This window comes from Podarcis bocagei (genome assembly GCF_964188305.1).
Source record: "Podarcis bocagei genome assembly, chromosome: 13".
Taxonomy (NCBI): Eukaryota; Metazoa; Chordata; class Lepidosauria; order Squamata; family Lacertidae; genus Podarcis; species Podarcis bocagei.
The window spans coordinates 20926140-20946788 of NC_138138.1; the positions used below are offsets into that span (position 1 = coordinate 20926140).

The 20649-nt window shown below is 46.5% G+C and overlaps 1 protein-coding gene across 2 annotated transcripts in view; it reads left to right on the plus strand.

Annotated features, from left to right (window-relative positions):
- The window catches only part of SAMD14 (sterile alpha motif domain containing 14), a 29427-nt gene continuing 8778 nt past the window's right edge, over positions 1-20649 (plus strand). The window contains exons 1-6 of one of the 2 annotated variants that reach the window (XM_081166658.1): positions 1-659; positions 5529-5580; positions 10936-11093; positions 16395-16704; positions 18527-18614; positions 18783-18857. In XM_081166658.1, coding sequence (XP_081022784.1) covers positions 5541-5580; positions 10936-11093; positions 16395-16704; positions 18527-18614; positions 18783-18857 — 671 coding nt within the window. In that variant the 5' untranslated portion in view covers positions 1-659; positions 5529-5540. The remainder of the gene's footprint in view (positions 660-5528; positions 5581-10935; positions 11094-16394; positions 16705-18526; positions 18615-18782; positions 18858-20649) is intronic. The other variant, XM_081166659.1, reaches the window with a different exon arrangement.

Below are 20649 nucleotides of genomic sequence, written 5' to 3' on the forward strand. Positions count from 1 at the left end.
ATGTTGGAGGGTATGTCCGCGTGAAGACTCTGCAACCTTTCCCTGCGCTTTCGTCTCCTTGCACCCGCACCCCTTTTTCCATCTCTCCCCCCTCCATCCCGCACCTTTATTCCTTCCCCTTCCCTGCTGCCCTCAGGAGGCAGGCGAGCCTCGCGTCGTCAGATCGCATCCCGGGCTCCTGGGAATACACAGGAGCCGAGCCAAGCGAGAGCATCTGGGCGGGGATTTCAGGAAAAGCGGCGCAGTGAGCGCGCCTTGCTCCGGATGACTTCCAGCCAAGCTGCTGCTGCTGCTGCTTCCGGGTTCCAGTTACTCCCCGCCTCCTCCCCCTCCCCCTATCTCCCTGGGACCATCCCAATCCCAGTTTGGCGAATTCACAGGTCCCTTTGGAAAAAAATCCAGCACCGCAAAGTAGTTGCAACCTGTCTGTGTTTCTCCCTCCTTCTCCGGCTTCGCCTCCCGATGATGCTTTGATTTTTTTTTTTTTTGGGGGGGGGGAGGCAAACATCGCAAGGACCAGAAGATAACGCATCGGGAGAACAACCGGCGGGAGACTAACAGAGAAGGGAATGGCAGGCAAAGGAAAATGGCCCTGGCAGCCGAGCGTGGGATTTGTAGGAGACCTTTAGGCGTTTGTTGAGGATGCCTCCGCGCGCCAGGTAAGCCACGCTTGTCCTTCCTTGGTGGGTTTTATCCATTTCACTTTCCCCTGGCCCCACCCGGACTTTGAGAGAGTCCTTAACAGCGAAAGGGGGGGGGGGAGAATTGGAAGCAGTGCTGTTTACAGGGGAAAAAATCAAATCACGAATGAGGGATATTGCAGGCCCTTAAATTCAGCGGCGACAGTTTCTCTTGACGCTCATCTTTCCATCATTCCTCCTTCCTTCTTTTTCCTTGCCTTGGATCTGGGCTGCTGCTGCTGCTGCTGCTGCACTGTCGCTCGCTGGAGATTTCCCATGGCCATCAACATCACCATTATTATCTCACTTGCCCTTTTGGCCCTGCGAAATATCTCTTCCTCCTTTTTTCTTCCTTTCTGCTCTCACTGGCCGCAGGATTTCCCGCACGTCAGATCAGAATGGGAAACACGAAGGAAATTTGCCTAGTGGGAGATAAAAGAAACGTTCGTTCCCGGCCTCTAATTATTGTGGTGTAGCAGAGCCCAGGGACAGGGACATGTTTTCGTTTTCTTTTTTTGCATATTTGGGAGTCCCCATGCATAGCCCTGCAGGTTTGGACATTCAAACCAGTATTTTATCATAATTTCTGCAGTAAAGAGCATATTTGGAAATTCTCCTTTCATCGACCTCATTAGTATAATCCTAAAACTATGCCCATACCTGAGATGTGGACAGTATTTTGAATTGCCTTCCTACTTTCCCTTCGTGTTTTTCCCCCCTTTCCTTTATTTCCCTTTCCTGATATTCTTTACGCTAGTCTATAGGTGGGCCTTTGACTGCTGACATGCTTGTGTGTCGTGGTGTGTGGGTGATTTGTTATTATTATTTACAATGCAATTCCAAGCATGTTTGCTCAAAAACAAGCCTTGTTCTGTTTACTCCCTAGTAAGTGTGCTGAGGGTTCCACTGCCATTTATTCAAGCCCCTTTCCTGGCCTTCAACACTAGCCATTCCACACTGTGTTTTTAAAATCCAATTTGTGGGTGGATTTCCTCTCCCCCTTTTCCTTCGTTCTGTTGCCTTTCTTCAACCCTGGAAGAGATTCTGAGCAGCTAATCGGTCCCCCCACCCCCCGGCATGTCACTGTGAATTCAGAGGGTTAGGAAGATGTGGTGCATTGGCTACAATGTTTGGCTTAGGTGTAGGGAAAGCAGGTTTGGGTCCCCGCTGGGTGGCCTTTTCAATATCTCCCTCTTTCCCTCTCTTAGCTTAATCTACCACCCAGGGTTGTTGTGAGGCTGAACTGTTGCTGTGAGCTACGCGGAAGGGTGGAACAGAGAAATGCAACACAAAAAATGAGGCTCTTACTTTTGGATAGCACATCGCTTTTCCTTATTTGCAAGAAAAGGGTCAGGTTGTTTAATGCTGCTGTGCGCTGAGTTAGAAGAGGGCTGCCAGCTCAGATCTAGGCCTTGGGTGTGATCCTGGCCCAGTTACCGTTTTTCACGTGTCTTGAGTGCTATTGCATGAATCAAGGACCTTCGGCCTATGCATCAATTTCCCCTTCCTGCTTCTCATCCTCCATTCTCCATCTCTGCAGACCTACTCTTTTCTGAATCCCTTCTTCCCCCTCCTCTTTGTTTTCATGCACACACCCTCTGCGTTCCCACAAGCTCTTCCAGCCCTCTCTGTTTTTTCCTCCCCATTTCCCCCTCCTGAATCTCCCTCTGTCAGGCGCCTAGGAAGGAAGAGAATAATAATCAGAAGCTCTGCACCTCTAAAGGGAAAACTGATCCTGCAAATGTGCTAACGTGAGCTTTTGCGAGCACATCTGGAACCAGCTGTGCCCTGTACAAGATGCCTCTTGGGGGAGATGGGACAAAAGGCAATTTCTGGGGGATACTGCAAGTGGAGCTCTTTGCATATTCCCCATAAAAGGTCTCCCTTCACATGTTCCAACTACATGCAATTTCAGCAATGTTTCTCTTTGGAAACAACAGGCTGCTTCATTTGTTTTCTGGACTGGGACGGGTTTGAAGTTCATATGCACCAAAAGAATGGGCATTTTGATAAAAACCTGCAGTGGTTATTTACTTGTTTATATCCTTCATGGCTTAGGGACGCAGGTGGCTCTGTGGGTTAAACCACAGAGCCTAGGACTTGCCAATCAGAAGGTCGGCGGTTCGACTCCCCGCGACGGGGTGAGCTCCCATTGCTCTGTGCCAACCTAGCAGTTCAAAAGCATGGCAAAGTGCAAGTAGATAAATAGGTACCGTTCTGGTGGGAAGGTAAACGGCGTTTCCGTGCGCTGCTCTGGTTCGCCAGAAGCGGCTTAGTCATGCTGGCCACATGACCCGGAAGCTGTACACCGGCTCCCTCGGCCAATAAAGCGAGATGAGCACCGCAACCCCAGAGTCGGCCACGACTGGACCTAATGGTCAGGGGTCCCTTTACCTTTACCTGTCCTTCATGGCTTAGAAAGAATATGTCAGATAAGCTAGCTTGGCCTTTATAATGTCAGGCAGATCTAAAATACACCGCCTTTTTCGCAAAAGTGCAGCTGGGACATGAGAGGTGTTGTGCATGCTACAACTTTTCCCCATCCAGGCCATCAGAAAACAATGATATATTGCTCTGTGGTTGGAGGCCATGGTAGAGCATCTTGGTTTGCATGCAGAAGGTCCCAGGTTTAATCCCCAGGTTCTCCATGTAGGGCTGGGGGTGTCCTCTGCCTGAAACCTAGGATAGGCAATGCAAGAACCTACTGAGCTGGGTTCTATGTACCAATGTTGTGACTCAGTATAAACTACACAGCTTCCTGTGTAGTTAAACAAATCTTTTCTCCTACCCCGCCCAAAGTTACTGGTAGGTCAAAGTTGCTGGTAGACAGGCCTAAGCAATAGTTCACTGTGAATTCAGATATTGTTGTTGTTGTTGTTGTTGTTGTTGTTGTTGTTGTTAATTTATTTATACCCCAGCCACTCCCGGCAACTCCCAACAGAATATTAAAAACATTAAGAACTTCCCTAAACAGGGCTGTTTTCGGATGTTTTCTAAAAGTCAGATAGCTGTTTATTTCCTTGACATCTGGTGGGAGGGCATTCCACAGGGCGGGTGCCACTACCGAGAAGGCCCTCTGCCTGGTTCCCTGTAACTTCACTTCTTGCAGGGAGGGAACTGCCAGAAGGCCCTCAGAGCTGGACTTCAGTGTCCGGGCTGAACGATGGGGGTGGAGACGTTCCTTCAGGTATACAGGGTTGAGGCCATTTAGGGCTTTAAAGGTCAGCACCAATACTTTGAATTGTGCTCAGAAACGTACTGGGAGCCAATGTAGGGCTTTCAGGACTGGTGTTATGTGGTCTTGGCAGCCACTCCCAGTCACCAGTCTGCCGCATTCTGGATTAGTTGTAGTTTCCGGGTCACCTTCAAAGGTAGCCCCACGTAGAGCACATTGCAGTAGTCCAAGCGGGAGATAACCAGAGCACGCACCACTCTGGCGAGACAGTCTGCGGGCAGGTAGGGTCTCAGCCTGCGTACCAGATGGAGCTGGTAGGCGGCTGCCCTGGTAACAGAATTGTATTTTCACCATTTCTTTGGTCCCCGGCTTTTCCCCATCAGCCCATCAGGAAATGTACGCAACTTTTGCGTCAAGGCAGAGGGTGGGATTAGATGAGGAGGTTTGAATTATTCTCTCCTCTGCCCCAGCCCAAGGCTGATGGATACCAGAGATGTTGACTAGGCAGGCTGCCGGCTGTTTGCTACTGGTCAGGCCCTGTTGAGTGATGGAGTGTTGTGATGCAAGAATTGAACACACAGAGTATGTTCTCTAGGGACGGCAGCAGCAAAAGCAATCAAATCCATTAAGGTGGCTTATTCAGATCCATTTGGCCAATAAGTGTGAATCCCTGCTTCCCTTCCTTCCTGTCCCGCCCCAGCAGCTGAAAAGCAGCAGCAGCACACAGGGGCAGAAGGGATTGTATGTGTTTGGTTGGGGTTTTTTGGACATGTGGTGCAGCAATAAACTGCTAGCACGTTTGCAAAGCTCAGCAGGGCCTGGTCAGGTTTCAAATTGGATGGGAGACGGGCATGTTGAGATCCTTACATTGTAGGGGGTTGGACTAGATGGCCGTTGGGGACCCTATGTGATACCTCGAGCCAGAGAAGAAAGTGAAAAAGCCATCCCGCAGCTGCTTAACTGCTAAAATATAAGGCAGGCTGTCTCACAAAGCACTACAGTGGTACTTTGGTTCTCAAACGCCTTGGTACTCAAACAACTTGGAACCCAAACACTGCAAACCTTGAAGTAACTGTTCCGGTTTGCAAACTTTTTCGGAAGCTGAACACACTCCGTTCTGAGTGCCACGCTTCCGTTTAGAGTGTTACTCTGAGGTCTGTCTGTTTTTGCTATTTATTTTGTGTTTTTGCGGCTTTTTTGTTTTGTTTTTGTGACTGTGTGGGACACAGTTCAGCTCCTGATTGAATTATTGATTTATTGTGTATGTGACTGCAGTACATTGTTTATTGCTTTCATTTTGTAGATCAATGGTCTCCTTAGAGAGTAAAATTCATGTGAAATTGCTATTTTAGGAGTTGTTTTTAAAAGTCTGGAATGGATGAATCCGTTTTGCATTACTTTCTATGGGAAAGCGCGCCTTGTTTTTGGAATGCTTTGGTTTTGGAAGGGACTTCTGGAATGGATTAAGTTTGAGAACCAAGGTACCACTGTATCGCAATTCAAGAAGACATTCCAGTTGGGAAGTGCATGGGAAAGGGTTGGATAGGTGGTGTCACTTATAGGGACTCCCATGTGCCAGGCAGGGAGGTCTAGAAATTCCTCATGCCAGTTGTAAAGACTGACTACTGTTTCTCTTTCCCTCTCCCTCCCTCCATCTCTCTCTTCCTTCACAGATTTACTTCATTATGTCTTCCTCCAAACTTCAAGATGCGGATGAGGTTTTCGGTAAGCTCCTTATTCCTCCCCGGCCTCTCCCGATCCCTGCGCCACCCAGGGTCTGCGCCTAAAAAGAAGCATTTGTAAACCTCCTAGGACCCTCACCACAGGTGGCATGTTGGTGGGAGGGTGAAGGGGTTTTTTGGGGGGGGGGTCTTTTTATATTGCAAACTGCCCTGTGACCTTCGGATGAAGGGTGGGATAGACGTTTAAACAATAACAACAAAAATAACGTGGCAAGGGAAACATTCTGCATGTGCTCAGAGACACTCTCACATTCATAAGGCCCCCATAAAAAGGTAAAAGGACCCCTGACTGTTAGGTCCAGTCTCAGATGACTCGGGTTGTGGCGCTCATCTCACTTTATTGGCTGAGGGAGCCGGCATAAAGCTTCCGGGTCATGCCACTTCTGGCAAACCAGAGCAGCGCACGGAAATGCCATTTACCTTCCCGCTGGAGTGGTACCTATTTATCTACTTGCACTTTGGTGTGCTTTCAAACTGCTTGGTTGGCAGGAGCAGGAACTGAGCAACGGGAGCTCACCCCATCGTGGGGATTCAAACCACTGACCTTCTAATCGGCAAGCCATAGGCTCTGTGGTTTAACCCACAGCGCCACCTGTGTCCCTTACATAAGGCCCCCATAGAGATGGCAAATTGGAGACACACAATTCCCGTGAATTGTTCTCGCATTGGCGGCACGTATTCTATTACACTGTGGTTCAAAAGCCTGTGTGCAGTGACTCCTTGCAGGGACTGAGGCAGTTTCCCAAGCAAACACACAGAGCACAACGTTCATCCAGGGCCCTAGATTTTAAATTGCAGGCCCTGCCCTGAGCGCAGTGTGAATTAACTCTAGACACAGCTACAAACCAAGCTATTGGGGGGTAAGGATGGAGCAAAACGACCCAAAACAAAATGCCAACGCTCAGCCACACTCATTGTTGGATGAAGAATTTGATGCTGCTGGCATGGTGCCCATTGCTGCCTGCTGGGCATTTTCCATTTCTGTGTTTTTGAGCTTACAAACCTGGCATCTGGGGGAGGAGGCAGAGAGGCAGGGCTTGCTTTCGGGGTTGCCATCCTAGCTTCTCATCTGCGTCTTGAATCGGGGGGGGGGGGGATGTCGCTTTCTGCATGACCCAGCAGAATTTATTCCCTTCTTCCTTTTCAAATACTCGTATCCTGACCATTTGGCCGGTTAAGACACAGCTGGAACATAAATGGGGTTGCAAGTTCCTCCCATCACCTCTAACCATTGGCCATGCTGGCTGGAGCTGACGGGACTGCGCCTGGGGGTCTGCAGGTCCCCAGCTCTTCTTTATGAACATAGGCAAGAGAAACTCCTTCTCATTACCTGCTACCTGATCCTTTTAAGTGGAGATGCTGTGAGATTGAAGTTGGGGCCTTCTGCAGTCAAAGCACGCGCTCTATGGCTTCGCCACCTCGAACACATGTTAGATATGAGTTGGGGGAAATAGCAGTGCCATATTATTTTAGTACATCTATACAGTGGTACCTCAGGTTGCAGACAGGTTACAGACTTCGCTAACCCAGAAATAGTACCTCGGGTTAAGAACTTTACCTCTGGATGAGAACAGAAATCGCACAGTAGCAGCATGGCGGCATGGGGAGGCCCCATTAGCTAAAGTGGTACCTCAGGTTAAGAACAGTTTCAGGTTAAGAACTGACCTCCAGAATGAATTAAGTTCTTAACCTGAGGTACCACTGTATATATCGTAAGTCCCCCATCACCCTTAGAAGCTCAAGGCAGCATGCATGCTTCGCCCCACCCGTTTTATTTTCACAACAACCCTGTGAGGTGGGTTATAGGCTGAGAGAAAATGGCTGGCTCAAGGTCACTCAGTGAGCTTCTCAGTGAGGTGGGGATTTGAACCCTTGTCTTCCCAGTGCTCAACCTTCCCAGCACTTTAACCACTATACCACACCCCCACTAGTTTTAGATAGAAAGAGGAGTGGAACCTAAAAATGATTTCTTCCCCTTTATTTTCAACGAAACATTAAATGAATGTAGATAAATAAAACTTTAACCAAGTGGGAGGGGGATAGTCGTCTGCATTTTTCTGGCACTTTAAAAAAATGGTTAGTTGAGACTTCCCTCTTAAAACTGTTCAATGGGCAACTAAAGAACTGAAATAAAATGAATAAAACTCTTTAAATAGTCACAAAGCAGTGCAAACATCGCAGGGGAAAAGGTAGCCTTACTCATTCTGAATCACAGAGGTGCATTTGGAACCTCACTGTGCAAAACCTTTCTGGGGTAGCATGATTTAGAAGGAACAGAAAGAGGATGGAGGTTAGGCTCTCAATACCTACAACCAAAACATGGCTCTAATATGCCATTAGTTAAGAAATTGTAACTAAGAATCCAGGCATTAACTTATACCTGAGCATGCCTGTTTCCTCCTCCCTTACCAATCCAATTTCCTTTTGTGCCATGGTTTTTCAGATTGTAATCTCGAGGGCAGTCTTTCTCCCTCTTTTTAAAAAAATCACCCTGTAAGCCGTTCTGGAAGGAAACCTTTTTTTGGCTGCAGTGCAGGCTAAAAATTACCTAAATAAAATATGAATGTGTAGCCTCCCTCCATGACGTCAAACACTGATAAAAACTCATTGGGACTTACCTTTCTATGCTGTGTATTCCATTCTTGCATTTTAATTCTACTTGTGTGCCACCTTGGAAAGTTTTATATCCTGAAAGCTATGGTTGGATAGAAATGAGTGCTGGAGAGGGCTGACTCACCCAGTCACTCCGATTGTACAGTGATGCTTTTCTTCCTGCCTGAACAATCGTGAGAATGCTCATGGTAAACAATTCTGAATATCTGGTTGCAATGAGCGCAAGCTGAATCCAGGCAGTACAAAAAGCTACATTTGCTCCACGTTCTTCTGTTCCTGATCCAGAGCCAGATTTTTCCCAGATTTTTCAAATCTATGCCCAATTTAGATTTCTGCATATGCACGCATGCATATTTCATGTAAGGGGCTGCATTATGAGTGCATCTCTGAGCATGTGCAGAAAACTCTCTTTGTGGAGTAACCTATAGGTAAAAAAAGGTAAAGGACCCCTGGACGGTTAAGTCCAGTCAAAGGCGACTATAGGGTTGCAGCGCTCATCTCGCTTTCAGGCTGTGGGAGCTGGCGTTTGTCCACAGACAGCTTTCCAGGTCATGTGGCCAGCATGACTAAACCGCTTCTGGTGCAACGGAACACCAGAGCGCATGGAAACGCTGTTTACTTTCCCACCACAGTGGTACCTATTTATCTACTTGCACTGGTGTGCTTTCGAACTGCTAGGTTGGCAGGAGCTGGGACCAAGCAACAGGAGCTCTCTCCGTTGTACGGATTCGATCTGCCAACCTTCTGATTGGCAAGCCCAAAAGGCTCAGTGGTTTAGACCACAGCGCCACCCGCACCACTACAAGCAGCCTTGACGCAGCCGGGATATGGGGAGCAGGTGCCCTATGGCTGAGAGCATCCATGCAACCCGAGCCCTTTCTAAAACTAAGCAGTGTTGTGTTTTGTCTTGTATGTGCGAGCACATGTTCTCTGCCACCTCTCCAACTTTGCTTGCTGATGTTTCATGTCTCCCGATACCGTTGTTCCTCGTTTCCCACTCCTGGCATCCCTGTGTAGTCAATTAAGCGGTGGCTGACTTTTTGCTCCCAGGAGACACCTCGCCGCACACATGGCTACACACACAGCGACACACACACTCACACAAACAAGCGAGCCCCTTGCGCTTCCTGCCTCGAGATGCCTAGCAGATCTGATTAATTCATGAGGCTGTTCTGTATGCAGGGAAGGCGCTGTTGGGAGATGGCGCAAACATGCGTTGCAAACGGCAAGGGAGATAGGACTACCGTACCGTTGATGTGCGGGCATAATTGGAGCATTTGAGGGACCAGGCAAGCATGTGTGGGTGTCTGTTTGTGTGAAAGAGAGAGGTACGTACGGATAAATGGTTTAGTCTCAGAGCTGAAATCTGCGCATGGCGGGGTCGAAGTCCGCGGTCAAACTGACTGCAAACGTGGGGATCTGTAATCTGACAGCTACGTTTGTTTGCTTTAAAAGCCACTTCAGAAGGACATGATTGCAAAAGTGGCACAGAGGGAAGGTGCTTAACCTTTCTTCAGCCGCCATTTCTCCCTACTAAATCACACACACACACCTATAGCATTCCTCCCTGAAAGATGCTGAATGTATATTTGCAAGGGGAGGGGGGAGGAAGAAAGAGAGCAAAAAAGTGTTTGTGTACAGCAGCATTTCGCTTTATTGGCCGAGGGAGCCGAAGTACAGCTTCCGGGTCATGTGGCCAGCATGACTAAGCCGCTTCTGGCGAACCAGAGCAGCGCACGGAAACGCCGTTTACCTTCCTGCCGGAGTGGTACCTATTTATCTACTTGCACTTTGACGTGCTTTCAAAGATCAAAACTGTAAGGGGAGGGAAACATAAGGGTCAGACTGACTCCAAACCAAAGACCAGGCGGAACAGCTCTGTCTTGCATTCCCTACAGAAAGATGTCAAGTCCCGCAGGGCCCTAGTCCCTTGTGACAGAGCATTCCACCAAGTCGGGGCCAGTACTGAAAAGGCCCTGGCCCTAGTGGAGACCAATTTAGCCAATAGGGACATCGTATTGAATAATAATAATAATAATAACACCCTGCCCATCTGACTGGCTTGCCCCAGCCACTCTGCACGACTTCCAACATATATGGAAACAACAAAACATAACATTTGAAAAAACTCCCCTATACAGGGCTGCCTTCAGGTGTCTTCTAAAGGTTGTCTAGTTACTTATCTCCTTGGCTCAGGGGTCGCATAACTCCATACCCTCTGACATTTCTCTGATGAACATAGGGACATCCTAAGGAAAAGCGGGACATTCCAGGATCAAATCAGAAACAGGGATGGCTTCTGTAAATCCGGGACTGTCCCTGGAAAATAGGGACATTTCGAAGCTCTCCCAGGCCAATAGGTGTAATAGGATGCCCGCCCTATAGGTAGCCTGTTCTGTTCTGGGAGGTCATGTCTTTGAAGGATACTTCTGAATGACAACTGTGCTCTTCTCTTCTCTGAATGCTCTCTCTGTGTGTCTCCTTCCCTTCTTGCCCCCCATTCCACCACCCCTTTTCTGTGTCCCCCCCCCCACTCGGTGGGGCTTGAATTTCACTCGTTTGCCCTCCCGCTTCCCTCCTTCCTTCCTTTACGTTGCATCTTGCCCTCTCCGCACTCCATCCTTCCTCCTGCGGCCGCTTCTACGCTGACCTCTTCCTCTCACGCTCGCTTTTCCTCGCCTGCCACCGCTCTGCCCCCCTTCCCGTTTCTCTCTTTCACCCCCAGATTTTAATGATGTGATTCCAGAGACCCAGAGGCTGGACAGCAGCTTGCAGAAGGCCCGAGCCCAGCTCTCTGCCAAAGGCAGGCGGCAGCGCCCTTCCAGGTCCCGGTTGAGAGACAGCGTCAGCTCCACAGAAGGGGATGATATACTGGAGAAAAAGGTCAGTGTTAAGTTGTGGGTGAACCTATCAGACGACACAGTGATCCTTCAGACAGCTCTTGTTTATTCACAGGCCAGAACAGAACTGAACTGAAGGGTTCAGCCAGCCTGCTTATATAGAGCTCCACCTACAACGCAACAGTATCCACTTTCTGTAACTAGCCAATCACTGAAGGTCACTTTCAATTCCTTATTTGCATATGTGGACCTGAGTGAAAACTATCTACAGTATCCCCCTGCTGTCCCAGGGTGAGCACATAACAGTCAGTGCCCGGCCGATACCCCACCAAATATCTACCTATGCATTACTCTCACTTTCAGACCCTCCAACATCCCACGGATGAAAACAGGGATATTTCTCACTCCCTCCACCAACGGACCAAAGTGGATAAAAATCAATGAATTTTTAAAAATCTCATATTTTAAAAATTTAAATAAGATTTTTTAAAATTTAAATTGGATTTTTTAAATTTAAATCAGATTTTTTAAAAAATAAAACGCTTTTGGAGGAAATTTTTTCTAAAGATAGTTTTCTATTGAAGTTACCTTATAGTCCAAAGGCTCTTCATCAGGAAATAAGGATTTGTTTTAAGTTTTTCCATGTATGCTAAAATTCAGTCTAAGCTTTTAAAAAAATGAAAATGAAAAAATCGTTTAACCACATCAGTTAAAAACATGGATACATATGCTATAATATTATTGTTTCAATTAAATAAATTGTTTAAATTGTTATTGAGGAGATGGTAGTTTTTCTCCTTCAATAAAGTACAGCAGAAAAGTTGTCCAAATATAAATAGTTAACGCATTAAACCTCACAATAATTTCGTAATTATCTGCCTATGTATTTCTAATGGTATAACCAAATCAGTAAGTTTTGATATAACTGTAAAAACAACTCTGAAAATTTATCATTCCAAAAATGAAACCTTCGTCCGGTTGTAAATATTAAGATTAAGATTATACCAGCAAGAATGGGTCTTTCTGTTTAAAAAATAAAATAAAAATTTAAATTACTGACTTGTGATTTAAATCGTGATTTAAATCGATTTGATTTAAATCGAATCCACCCTGCAACGGACTCTCCTCAACCCTCATCCCCCCTCCCGCTGTGGGGCTGGGCCTCAGTGGCAGCGGTCTCTTCCAGGTCCGGATTTAGGTTTGATGAGTCCCTAAGCTACTGAAGGTAATGGGGCCCTTTGTATGTCCAGCTGTTCTTTGTCAACAACAAATTGCCTCTGTTTTTTGTGTTGAATATATGCTATATGGTAATTTATGGACCTCATAGGTATCTAAAGCCATTTGCACATGTTGCCATGCAGCCAGTCCATGCAAAATTTAGGCACCCTATATATAGAAAGGAGCAAACCAGTGATATTTTAGGGAGCAGGTGGGGCCCATGACTTACATCATAGGAGCCTACACAACACTAAACACGGTTGCTGTATGTAGGATTTATTTGCTTTGCTTTTTATTTTATATTTTGGAAATGTACATCCAGGGGTTTTTTTCCTTTAAATTTTTTTGGGGCCCCCAAGAGAGTGGGGCCCTCAGCTATAGCTTGTTTAGCTTATACGTAAATCCGGCACTGGTCTCTCCCATACACTCCAACATTTCTCTGTCGAAAATAGGGACTTCCTAAGGAAAAGTGGGACATTCCGGAATCAAATCAGAAACTAGAACGGCTTCTGCAAATCTGTGGCTGTCCCTTCAAAATAGGGACACTTGGAGGGTCTGCCTTGAGCTCACAGGTAAACCCACCATCCCCTGGATCCTAAGCATCATCTCTTCAGTTTGGGCTTTAAGAGATGCCTGTTCATCTCCTGGTGGCTGAAACATCAAGGGATCAAAACAGGTTGCCTAGAAGACTGCCCACCCCTGGGTGGACCTGGAAGGTCACTTAAAGGCCCACTGGGGGGTTGCAGCCAGATCTAAGGTGGGGCACAGCAGGAGCACTGCCAGCATGAAAATCTAGGGTAAAGCATAGGAGCCAACTCCTAGGAGCTGTGTCCCTTTGCTCCCTCCGATAAAATATTTGAGGGGGGGGGCAAAGTTGATGGGCATTGCCATTCAAATGGTGCATGTGTGCTGCCTCTTGTGATTGACTATGCAAGGCAAGGCTTAGCTGCCTCCCCTATTTTATTTTATTTTATACAGGGTGGCACACTAGGGTTAAGAAAAGGGGTCCCCAGGGGCATGTTTGGGGTAAAAGTGGTTTCTGGGTCTGAACAGGTTGATGATCATCTGGGCAAAAGGCACTCGTGGTACCACACCTTACAGAATATCATAGGGCAGTGACCCAAAACTTGGCATTTCACACTATTTCCCTTGGATTATGGGATGCCCTTTTCACTGCTATGTGAAGCAGCAGCCACCAGTTGTTTCAGATCACTAGTGGAAAATATACCTTTTTGGCCAGGGGAAAGTTTGAGCTTCGTTAATGTGTTTGAAGTACCCAGGTTCCTGTTTTATATGCCTTGACACAACCATTTTACTAGTTTCATGTTGTGTTTTTGCTTCCATGTCATTGTTTTGCTTCTCTATCATGCATCGCTTAGTTTTAAACATTAAGAAGTATATAAATGCTTTTAAACAAAAGGAAAATAAGTAACTTTCTTCCAGTTTGCCATTCTTAAACAAGGTTCTAAACTGGATATGCCATTGGTCTGACTTTTCATTTATTCCTACGTATAATATCACAGATTAATCACCCCAATAACAGAATCCCTGGTGGGGCCAGTTCACCCATCCAGATGCCAGTTTTTACGTTATAACAGTTCTATAGAGATACATTGTGGATGGACCAGCCCTAAGCCTCCCTAATTTCCAAATTAGTGTTGCTGCTGTACACTTTCTGTAGGGAAGGTGCTCATAGATGGTATTTATCCTGTTATTTACACCCAGGCAGTGAATGTGTTTAATCCTGCTAGTAGCCGCCTTCTGTCCCCATAATTCTACTCACTCCACTCCACCCCCCCCCCGATGAAATCTCTCATGAAAGATCTGGAGGGGCTTTTTAGAGGATCACTACAATTAGGGCCCATTAGCGTTTTCATCTCCATTTTGCAAATTGCAGATTGTACTTGATGGCCACTTGTTTAGATGGCTTTTTAAAAGCAGATTGGGCCAATTCCTGGAGGATGAGTCCATCCATGACTACAGGTCGCGATGGCTTTAGGCACCTTTTTGATTCAGAGGCCGTATACTGTGGGATCCCCATTTCTGTGGCCTTGTTGTGGGCTTCCCACCGGCATGTGGTTGGTCACTGTGAGAACTAAGATGCTGGACTTAATGGGCTGATCTTGCTGGGGGTCTTATGTCTTTCCTCATCCTAGTCCAGTGTGATAGGTCACTGTATTCCCATTTTCTAGACTGAGGAACTGAGGCTGAGAGATAATGCCTTGCCCACAACCTCGCAATGCGTCCATAGCAATTCTGGACAACACTAGGGTATATCTGAATCCTACTGAATGCTAGTAGCTGCCTCTTTTCCATAATTATGCTCACTGCACCTCCACCCCCAGATGAAATCTCTAAGGAAAGATCTGGTGGTGCCGATTAGAGAATTACTACAATTCCAGCACATAGGGGGGAGGAAGTGTGTGCATCTCCTCCTTGCTAAGCACCCAGTTTGTCAGCCCCACCTGTACGCTGTGGGTTAAACCACAGAGCCTAGGACTTGCCGATCACTGATCTGTACATTTCTTGCAGTATCTATATGAGCACTCCCCAGATTAATTTAGCAATTAAATACGCCCCATAAAAGGAGGAAATATAGACTATCGTGTTCCTTGCCAAAAAGACTAAGAACATAAAAGGATCCTGCGGATCAGGACAAATGGCCCATCTTAGTCCAGAATCCTGTTCTCACCTGGTTTACTGGGTGCTGTGTTGGCCTCTCTCCAACCAAGATCGCAAACGGCACCTGCTTTTCCAGAATATTGGACGCTATCTTGGGGGTCATTTTGGACACACAGCTGTCCATGGAGGTGCAGGTCAGTTCTGTGTCCAGGGCAGTCGTCTATCAGCTCCATCTGCTATGCAGGCTGAGATCCTACCTGCCCACACTGCGTTGCCAGAGGGGTGCATGCTCTGGTTATCTCCTGCTTGGACTACTGCAATGTGCTGTGCGTGGGGCTACCTTTGAAGGTGTCCCGGAAACTACAATTAATCCAGAATGCGGCAGCTAGACTGGTGACTGGGTGCGGCTGCCGAGACCACATAACACCGGTCCTGAAAGACCTACATTGGCTCCCAGTACGTTTCTGAGCACAATTTAAAGTGTTGGTGCTGACCTTTAAAGCCCTAACGGCCTCGGCCCAGTATACCTGAAGGAGCGTCTCCATCCCCATTGTTCGGCCCAAACACTGAGGTCCAGTATTGAGGGTCTTCTGGCGGTTCCCTCAGTGCGAGAAGTGAGGTTACAGGGAACCAGGCAGAGGGCCTTCTTGGTAGTGGTGCCCGCCCTGTGGAACACCCTCCCATCAGATGTCAAGGAAATAAACAACTCTCTGACTTTCAGAAAACATCTGAAGACAGCCCTGTCTAGGGAAGTTTTTAATGTTTGATGTTGTATCGTGTTTTTAATATTCTATTGGGAGCGGTCCAGAGTGGCTGGGGAAACCCAACCAGATGGGCGGGGTATGAATGAATGAATGAATATTACAGTCATACCTCATGTTACATTTGCTTCATGTTACGTTCCTTCAGGTTACGTTCCGCGGCGACCTGGAAGTATCGGAAAGGGTTACTTCCGGGTTTCGCCACTCGTGCATGCGCAGAAGCGCTAAATTGCACATGTGCATGCGCACAAGTGCCAAATCGCGCTGCGCAGCTGAGCAGATATGGCGCTTCAGGTTGTGCTCTTTTTATGTTGCGAATGGGCCTCCGGAACGGATCCCGTTCTCAGCCAGAGGTACCACTGTATTATCATTATCATCGTCATTATTATTACAGTGTTACCTCAGGTTAAGTACTTAATTCATTCTGGAGGTCTGTTCTTAACTTGAAACTGTTCTTAACCTGAAGCACCACTTTAGCTAATGGGGCCTCCTGCTGCTACCGTGCCGCCGGAGCACGATTTCTGTTCTCATCCTGAAGCAAAGTTCTTAACCTGAGGTAAAATTTCTGAGTTAGCGGAGTCTGTAACCTGAAGTGTATGCAACCTGAAGCGTATGTAACCCGAGGTACCACTGTATTACTATCGTTCCCATGGATGGTTAGGTGGCCAGTTGTTGTCCTCTGAGGCATGCAAGTCAGAATGCCCGGCCAGCTGGACTCTTTTTTTATCTGCTTCTCCTTGCAGGCGGGTGATAGCTGTGGAAGTCCTCTCCACCGCCTGAGGTCTCCTCTCCACAGTTCCTTCCAGGCCTCATCTCCCCTCTCCGGTTCCTCGCCCTTCACTCGCGCCGGCGAGTTCTCCTTTGATGCCCCGACAGTCCGGAGGTCGGCGGAGCAGGAAGAGCAGCCGTCGTCGCCCCTCATCCGTTACCGACCTCTGACCAACACCTCCTCCCAGGAGGCCTTAGGCGGCACCCCCACCAGCTCTTCGCCCAAGTCCTGCCACAGTTCAGACAGCTCACCCATCTATGCACGCAGGGAGAGGCACAGTGAAGGTAAGCCGGGGCTCTGGGCAGCTGGGGGCTGGGGGAAACCATAGACCTTGCCACAACACAGGTCAACATCGAGGAAAGAAGTGCCTAAAGGGCACATAACCTGTCTGCAGATGCACAAACCTACATGTAGCTCTCCCTTGATTGGTTTGATGCGGAAAAGGTTATATCTCCATCCTCCCAGAAATATCCTGTAAGTTCTTAAAGAAAGCAAACACACTATAACCTCAAAAAAGGTTATTTCTGTATGCCACTACAGTGGTACCTTGGGTTACATACGCTTCAGGTTACAGACGCTTCAGGTTACAGACTCCGCTAACCCAGAAATAGTACCTCGGGTTAAGAACTTTGCTTCAGGATGAGAACAGAAATCATGCTCTGGTGGCGTGGTAGCAGCAGGAGGCCCCATTAGCTAAAGTGGTGCTTCAGGTTAAGAACAGTTTCAGGTTCAGAACTGACCTCCAGAACGAATTAAGTACATAACCCAAGGTACCACTGTACTGCGGCCTGTGTTTTGTTAGCCCCAAAACTGAAAATGAGTGAAGTCCCAACTAAAGAAGAATGGCAACTTAAACTGACAGAATATGTGCAGCTTGCGGAACTAACATATAAAATAAGAGAACAAGAAGCACATAAGTTTAAAGAAGATTGGAAAATGTTTACTGAATATATGGGAGGAAATTGTGTACACTTGAAAACGTTGGCAGCATTAAGATAAATTCAACAGTGTAAATAAGTTTTGATGGATGTAATAATGGAATAAAAGGGAAAGGGAAAGGTACCCCTGACCATTAGACCAGTCGCGGACGACTCTGGGGTTGCGCACTCATCTCGCTCTATAGGCCGAGGGAGCCGGCGTTTGTCCGCAGACAGCTTCCAGGTCATGTGGCCAGCGTGACACAGCTGCTTCTGGTGAACCAGAGCAGCGCACGGAAACGCTGTTTACCTTCCCGCCAGAGCGGTACCTATTTATCTACTTGCACTTTGGCGTGCTTTTGAACTGCTAGGTGGGCAGGAGTTGGGACTGAACAATGGAAGCTCACTCTGTCGTGGGCATTCGAACCACTGACCTTCCAATTGGCAAGCCCTAGGCTCTGTGGTTTAGACCACAGCGCCACTGAATGGTATAGTTTATGTAAAATATGCAGAGATTTATGTTATGCAAAATGAACCATGGAAAGAAAAGAAGGGAAATCATTGATATTTTAAGGTTATTTAAATGAATACACTAAATTGTAAAACATTTTCTCTTGAATAATATTCCTTGCACATCTTTCCAAGGCTTCATTTCAGCCAGGGCTTCATTTCAGAGCTTAGTTTTCCAACCCCAGGCCATATGAGCAGAACACGGGAAATATTAGTAAAAACAACGGAGCTCTTGAGGATGTGCAGAAAGTTGGTTGGCGGGGGGTGGGGGTGGCAAGTATAAAAAGGAGAATTTCCCAGATGCCAAGATCCAGGTTTGGGTGCAAGAAATCTTTGGTGAAAGAACTCCAGCAGATATTTAAAATCACAAAATATGCAACAAAGCAAAGCATGTAAATATAGGCTACTGTGCCTTTAAAATATGCTCTTCTAAGGTCCTTCCAAATTCAAAGCACAGAAAAAGACCACACATTTGGAAAGCTAAAAATGCTTACAAACTCTTCAAAGGTCAGGTTCATGTGCTTTTCCATACAGCAGTCAGAAAACAGGCAGCAAAACTTAGGCTAATTCAAAAGTGGTCAAAATCCCTACATTATTTGTGTATCAGGCTTTGGCCTAAGCACTTCTCATTTCAGAAATTAAACACTGTTCCCTCTCACCTCCCCGTTTCCCCTTCCAGATGACAGCCGGGACACGAGCCCGCCAGATCCTGCAAGCCCAACTATTGGTCTCGACAAGAAAACCCGACGGAAGTTTCTGGATTTAGGGTGAGGCTTGAAAGCTGGCTATTCAGAGACAAGGAGTGGACCACACTGATTCATTTTGTATCTTTGGGGTCTCTTTCACAGCCCCCTCTGCTTGTGTGCTTTCTACATATCTCAGAACTGCACCTGGCTTTTCCACGTGTGCCTAATTGTCCCCTTCCTGATGCACAGGGTCACCCTCAGAAGGGCATCTTCTGGAAAGAGCAGGAAAGAAAAAGGGGGCAACCGGCTCTCCATGGGCAACAGGTAAGCAATTGGCAATTTCCTGAGGCTCCTCTCAAATTGATTTCTCGTGGAACCCAGTAAATTTTGTGGAAGGTGGGTGATACACAGACGTGCGCGCACAAACACACATAATAGAGGGGCATCAGAAACACCCACCCGAAAAAGTGCCATGCAATTGTGTCTGAATAAGACAACCCTAGTGATAGCTTTTACAGGTTTTCCCAAACTTGGGTCTCCAGCTGTTTTTTTGACTACAGCTCCCATTATCCTTAGCTAGCAGGTCCAGTGGTCAGGGATGATGGGAATTGTAGTTCCCAAACAGTGGGAGCAGCACCGGATTTACGTCTAAGCTAAACAAGCTATAGCTTAGGCCCCCACAAAATTTAAAGGGGAAAAAAACTGGATGTACATTTCCATAATATAAGATAAAAAACAAATCAAGTAAAACCTACATACAGCAACAGTGTTTTGTGTTGTGTAGGCCCCTATGATGTAAGTAATGGGCCCCGCCTGCTGGCCTGCTCCCTAAAATATCACTGGTTTGCTCATTTCTATATATAGGGTGCCTACATTCTGCTATTCATAATTAGTAGTAGTTTGCATCATATACTTACACCTATTATTATTTCATGTTATAGCAAGTTTCTAGAGACTAGATTATGAGTCTTTGTAAATTGTGTTTCTAAAGGAACTTTTGTTATTGCCAAATACCAATGTGTTTGCATTATTAAGTTCGTTATGAATAAAAAATCATTTTAGGCTAGAGTTTAATAATTATTTCAGTATTAATATACTTCTTAATTGTATTTCAGTTCAATAATTACTATGATAAAATACATATTTTGTTATGTGCAAATGGCTCTAGATACCTATTAGGTCCATAAATTACCATATAGCATATATCCAACACAAAAAACAGTGACAATTTGTTGTTGACAAAGGACAGCTGGACATATGAAGGGCCCTGTTAAGTTGTGGGTGAACATATCAGATGATACAGCGATTCTTCAAACAGCTCTTGTTTATTCACAGGCCAGGACAGAACTGAACTGAAGAGTTCAGTCAGCCTGCTTATATAGAGCTCTAGTACAACGTTACTGTAACAACTTTCTAAAACTATCCAATCACTGAACGTCACTTTCGATCCCTTATATGCATAACTATCTACAGTATCCCCCTGCTGGCCCAGTGTGAGAACTTCAGTACATAACAGGCCCCATTACCTTCAGTAGCTTAGGGCCTCATCAAACCTAAATCTGGGGGGAGAGTTCAGGAATCACTGGATTAGGGCTTGTTTTCCTGGAAATTTCACAACTGTGCTGAGGCATATGTGTGAAACTAATCCGTCTCTGACCGTGTTTCATATTTGGATTCATGCTCCCCATCCTGATCACAATAAAAATAAATAAAAATTAAGATTTATTTTTTAAGTGAATCTTGTACAGATAGAATAAGGAAATATAGCGAAATGCAACAAAATACCATGCAGTTTATTGATTCTTTTAACAGTACAGTGGTACCTTGGTTCCTGAACAGCTTAGTTGTCGAACAAATCGGCTCCCAAACACCGCAAACCCGGAAGTGACTGTTCCAGTTTGCAAACGTTTTTCGGAAGCTGAATGTCCCAACGCAGCCTCCGCAGCTTCCGATTGGCTGCAGGAACTTCCTGCAGCCAATCAGAAGCCACGCTTTGGTTTCTGAACGGTTTCGGGAGTTGAACGGACTCCCGGAGCGGATTAAGTTCGAGAACCAAGGTTCCACTATATAATTATTACATATCAGTTCAGATTATCATTTCTCACTTGTGTGACTG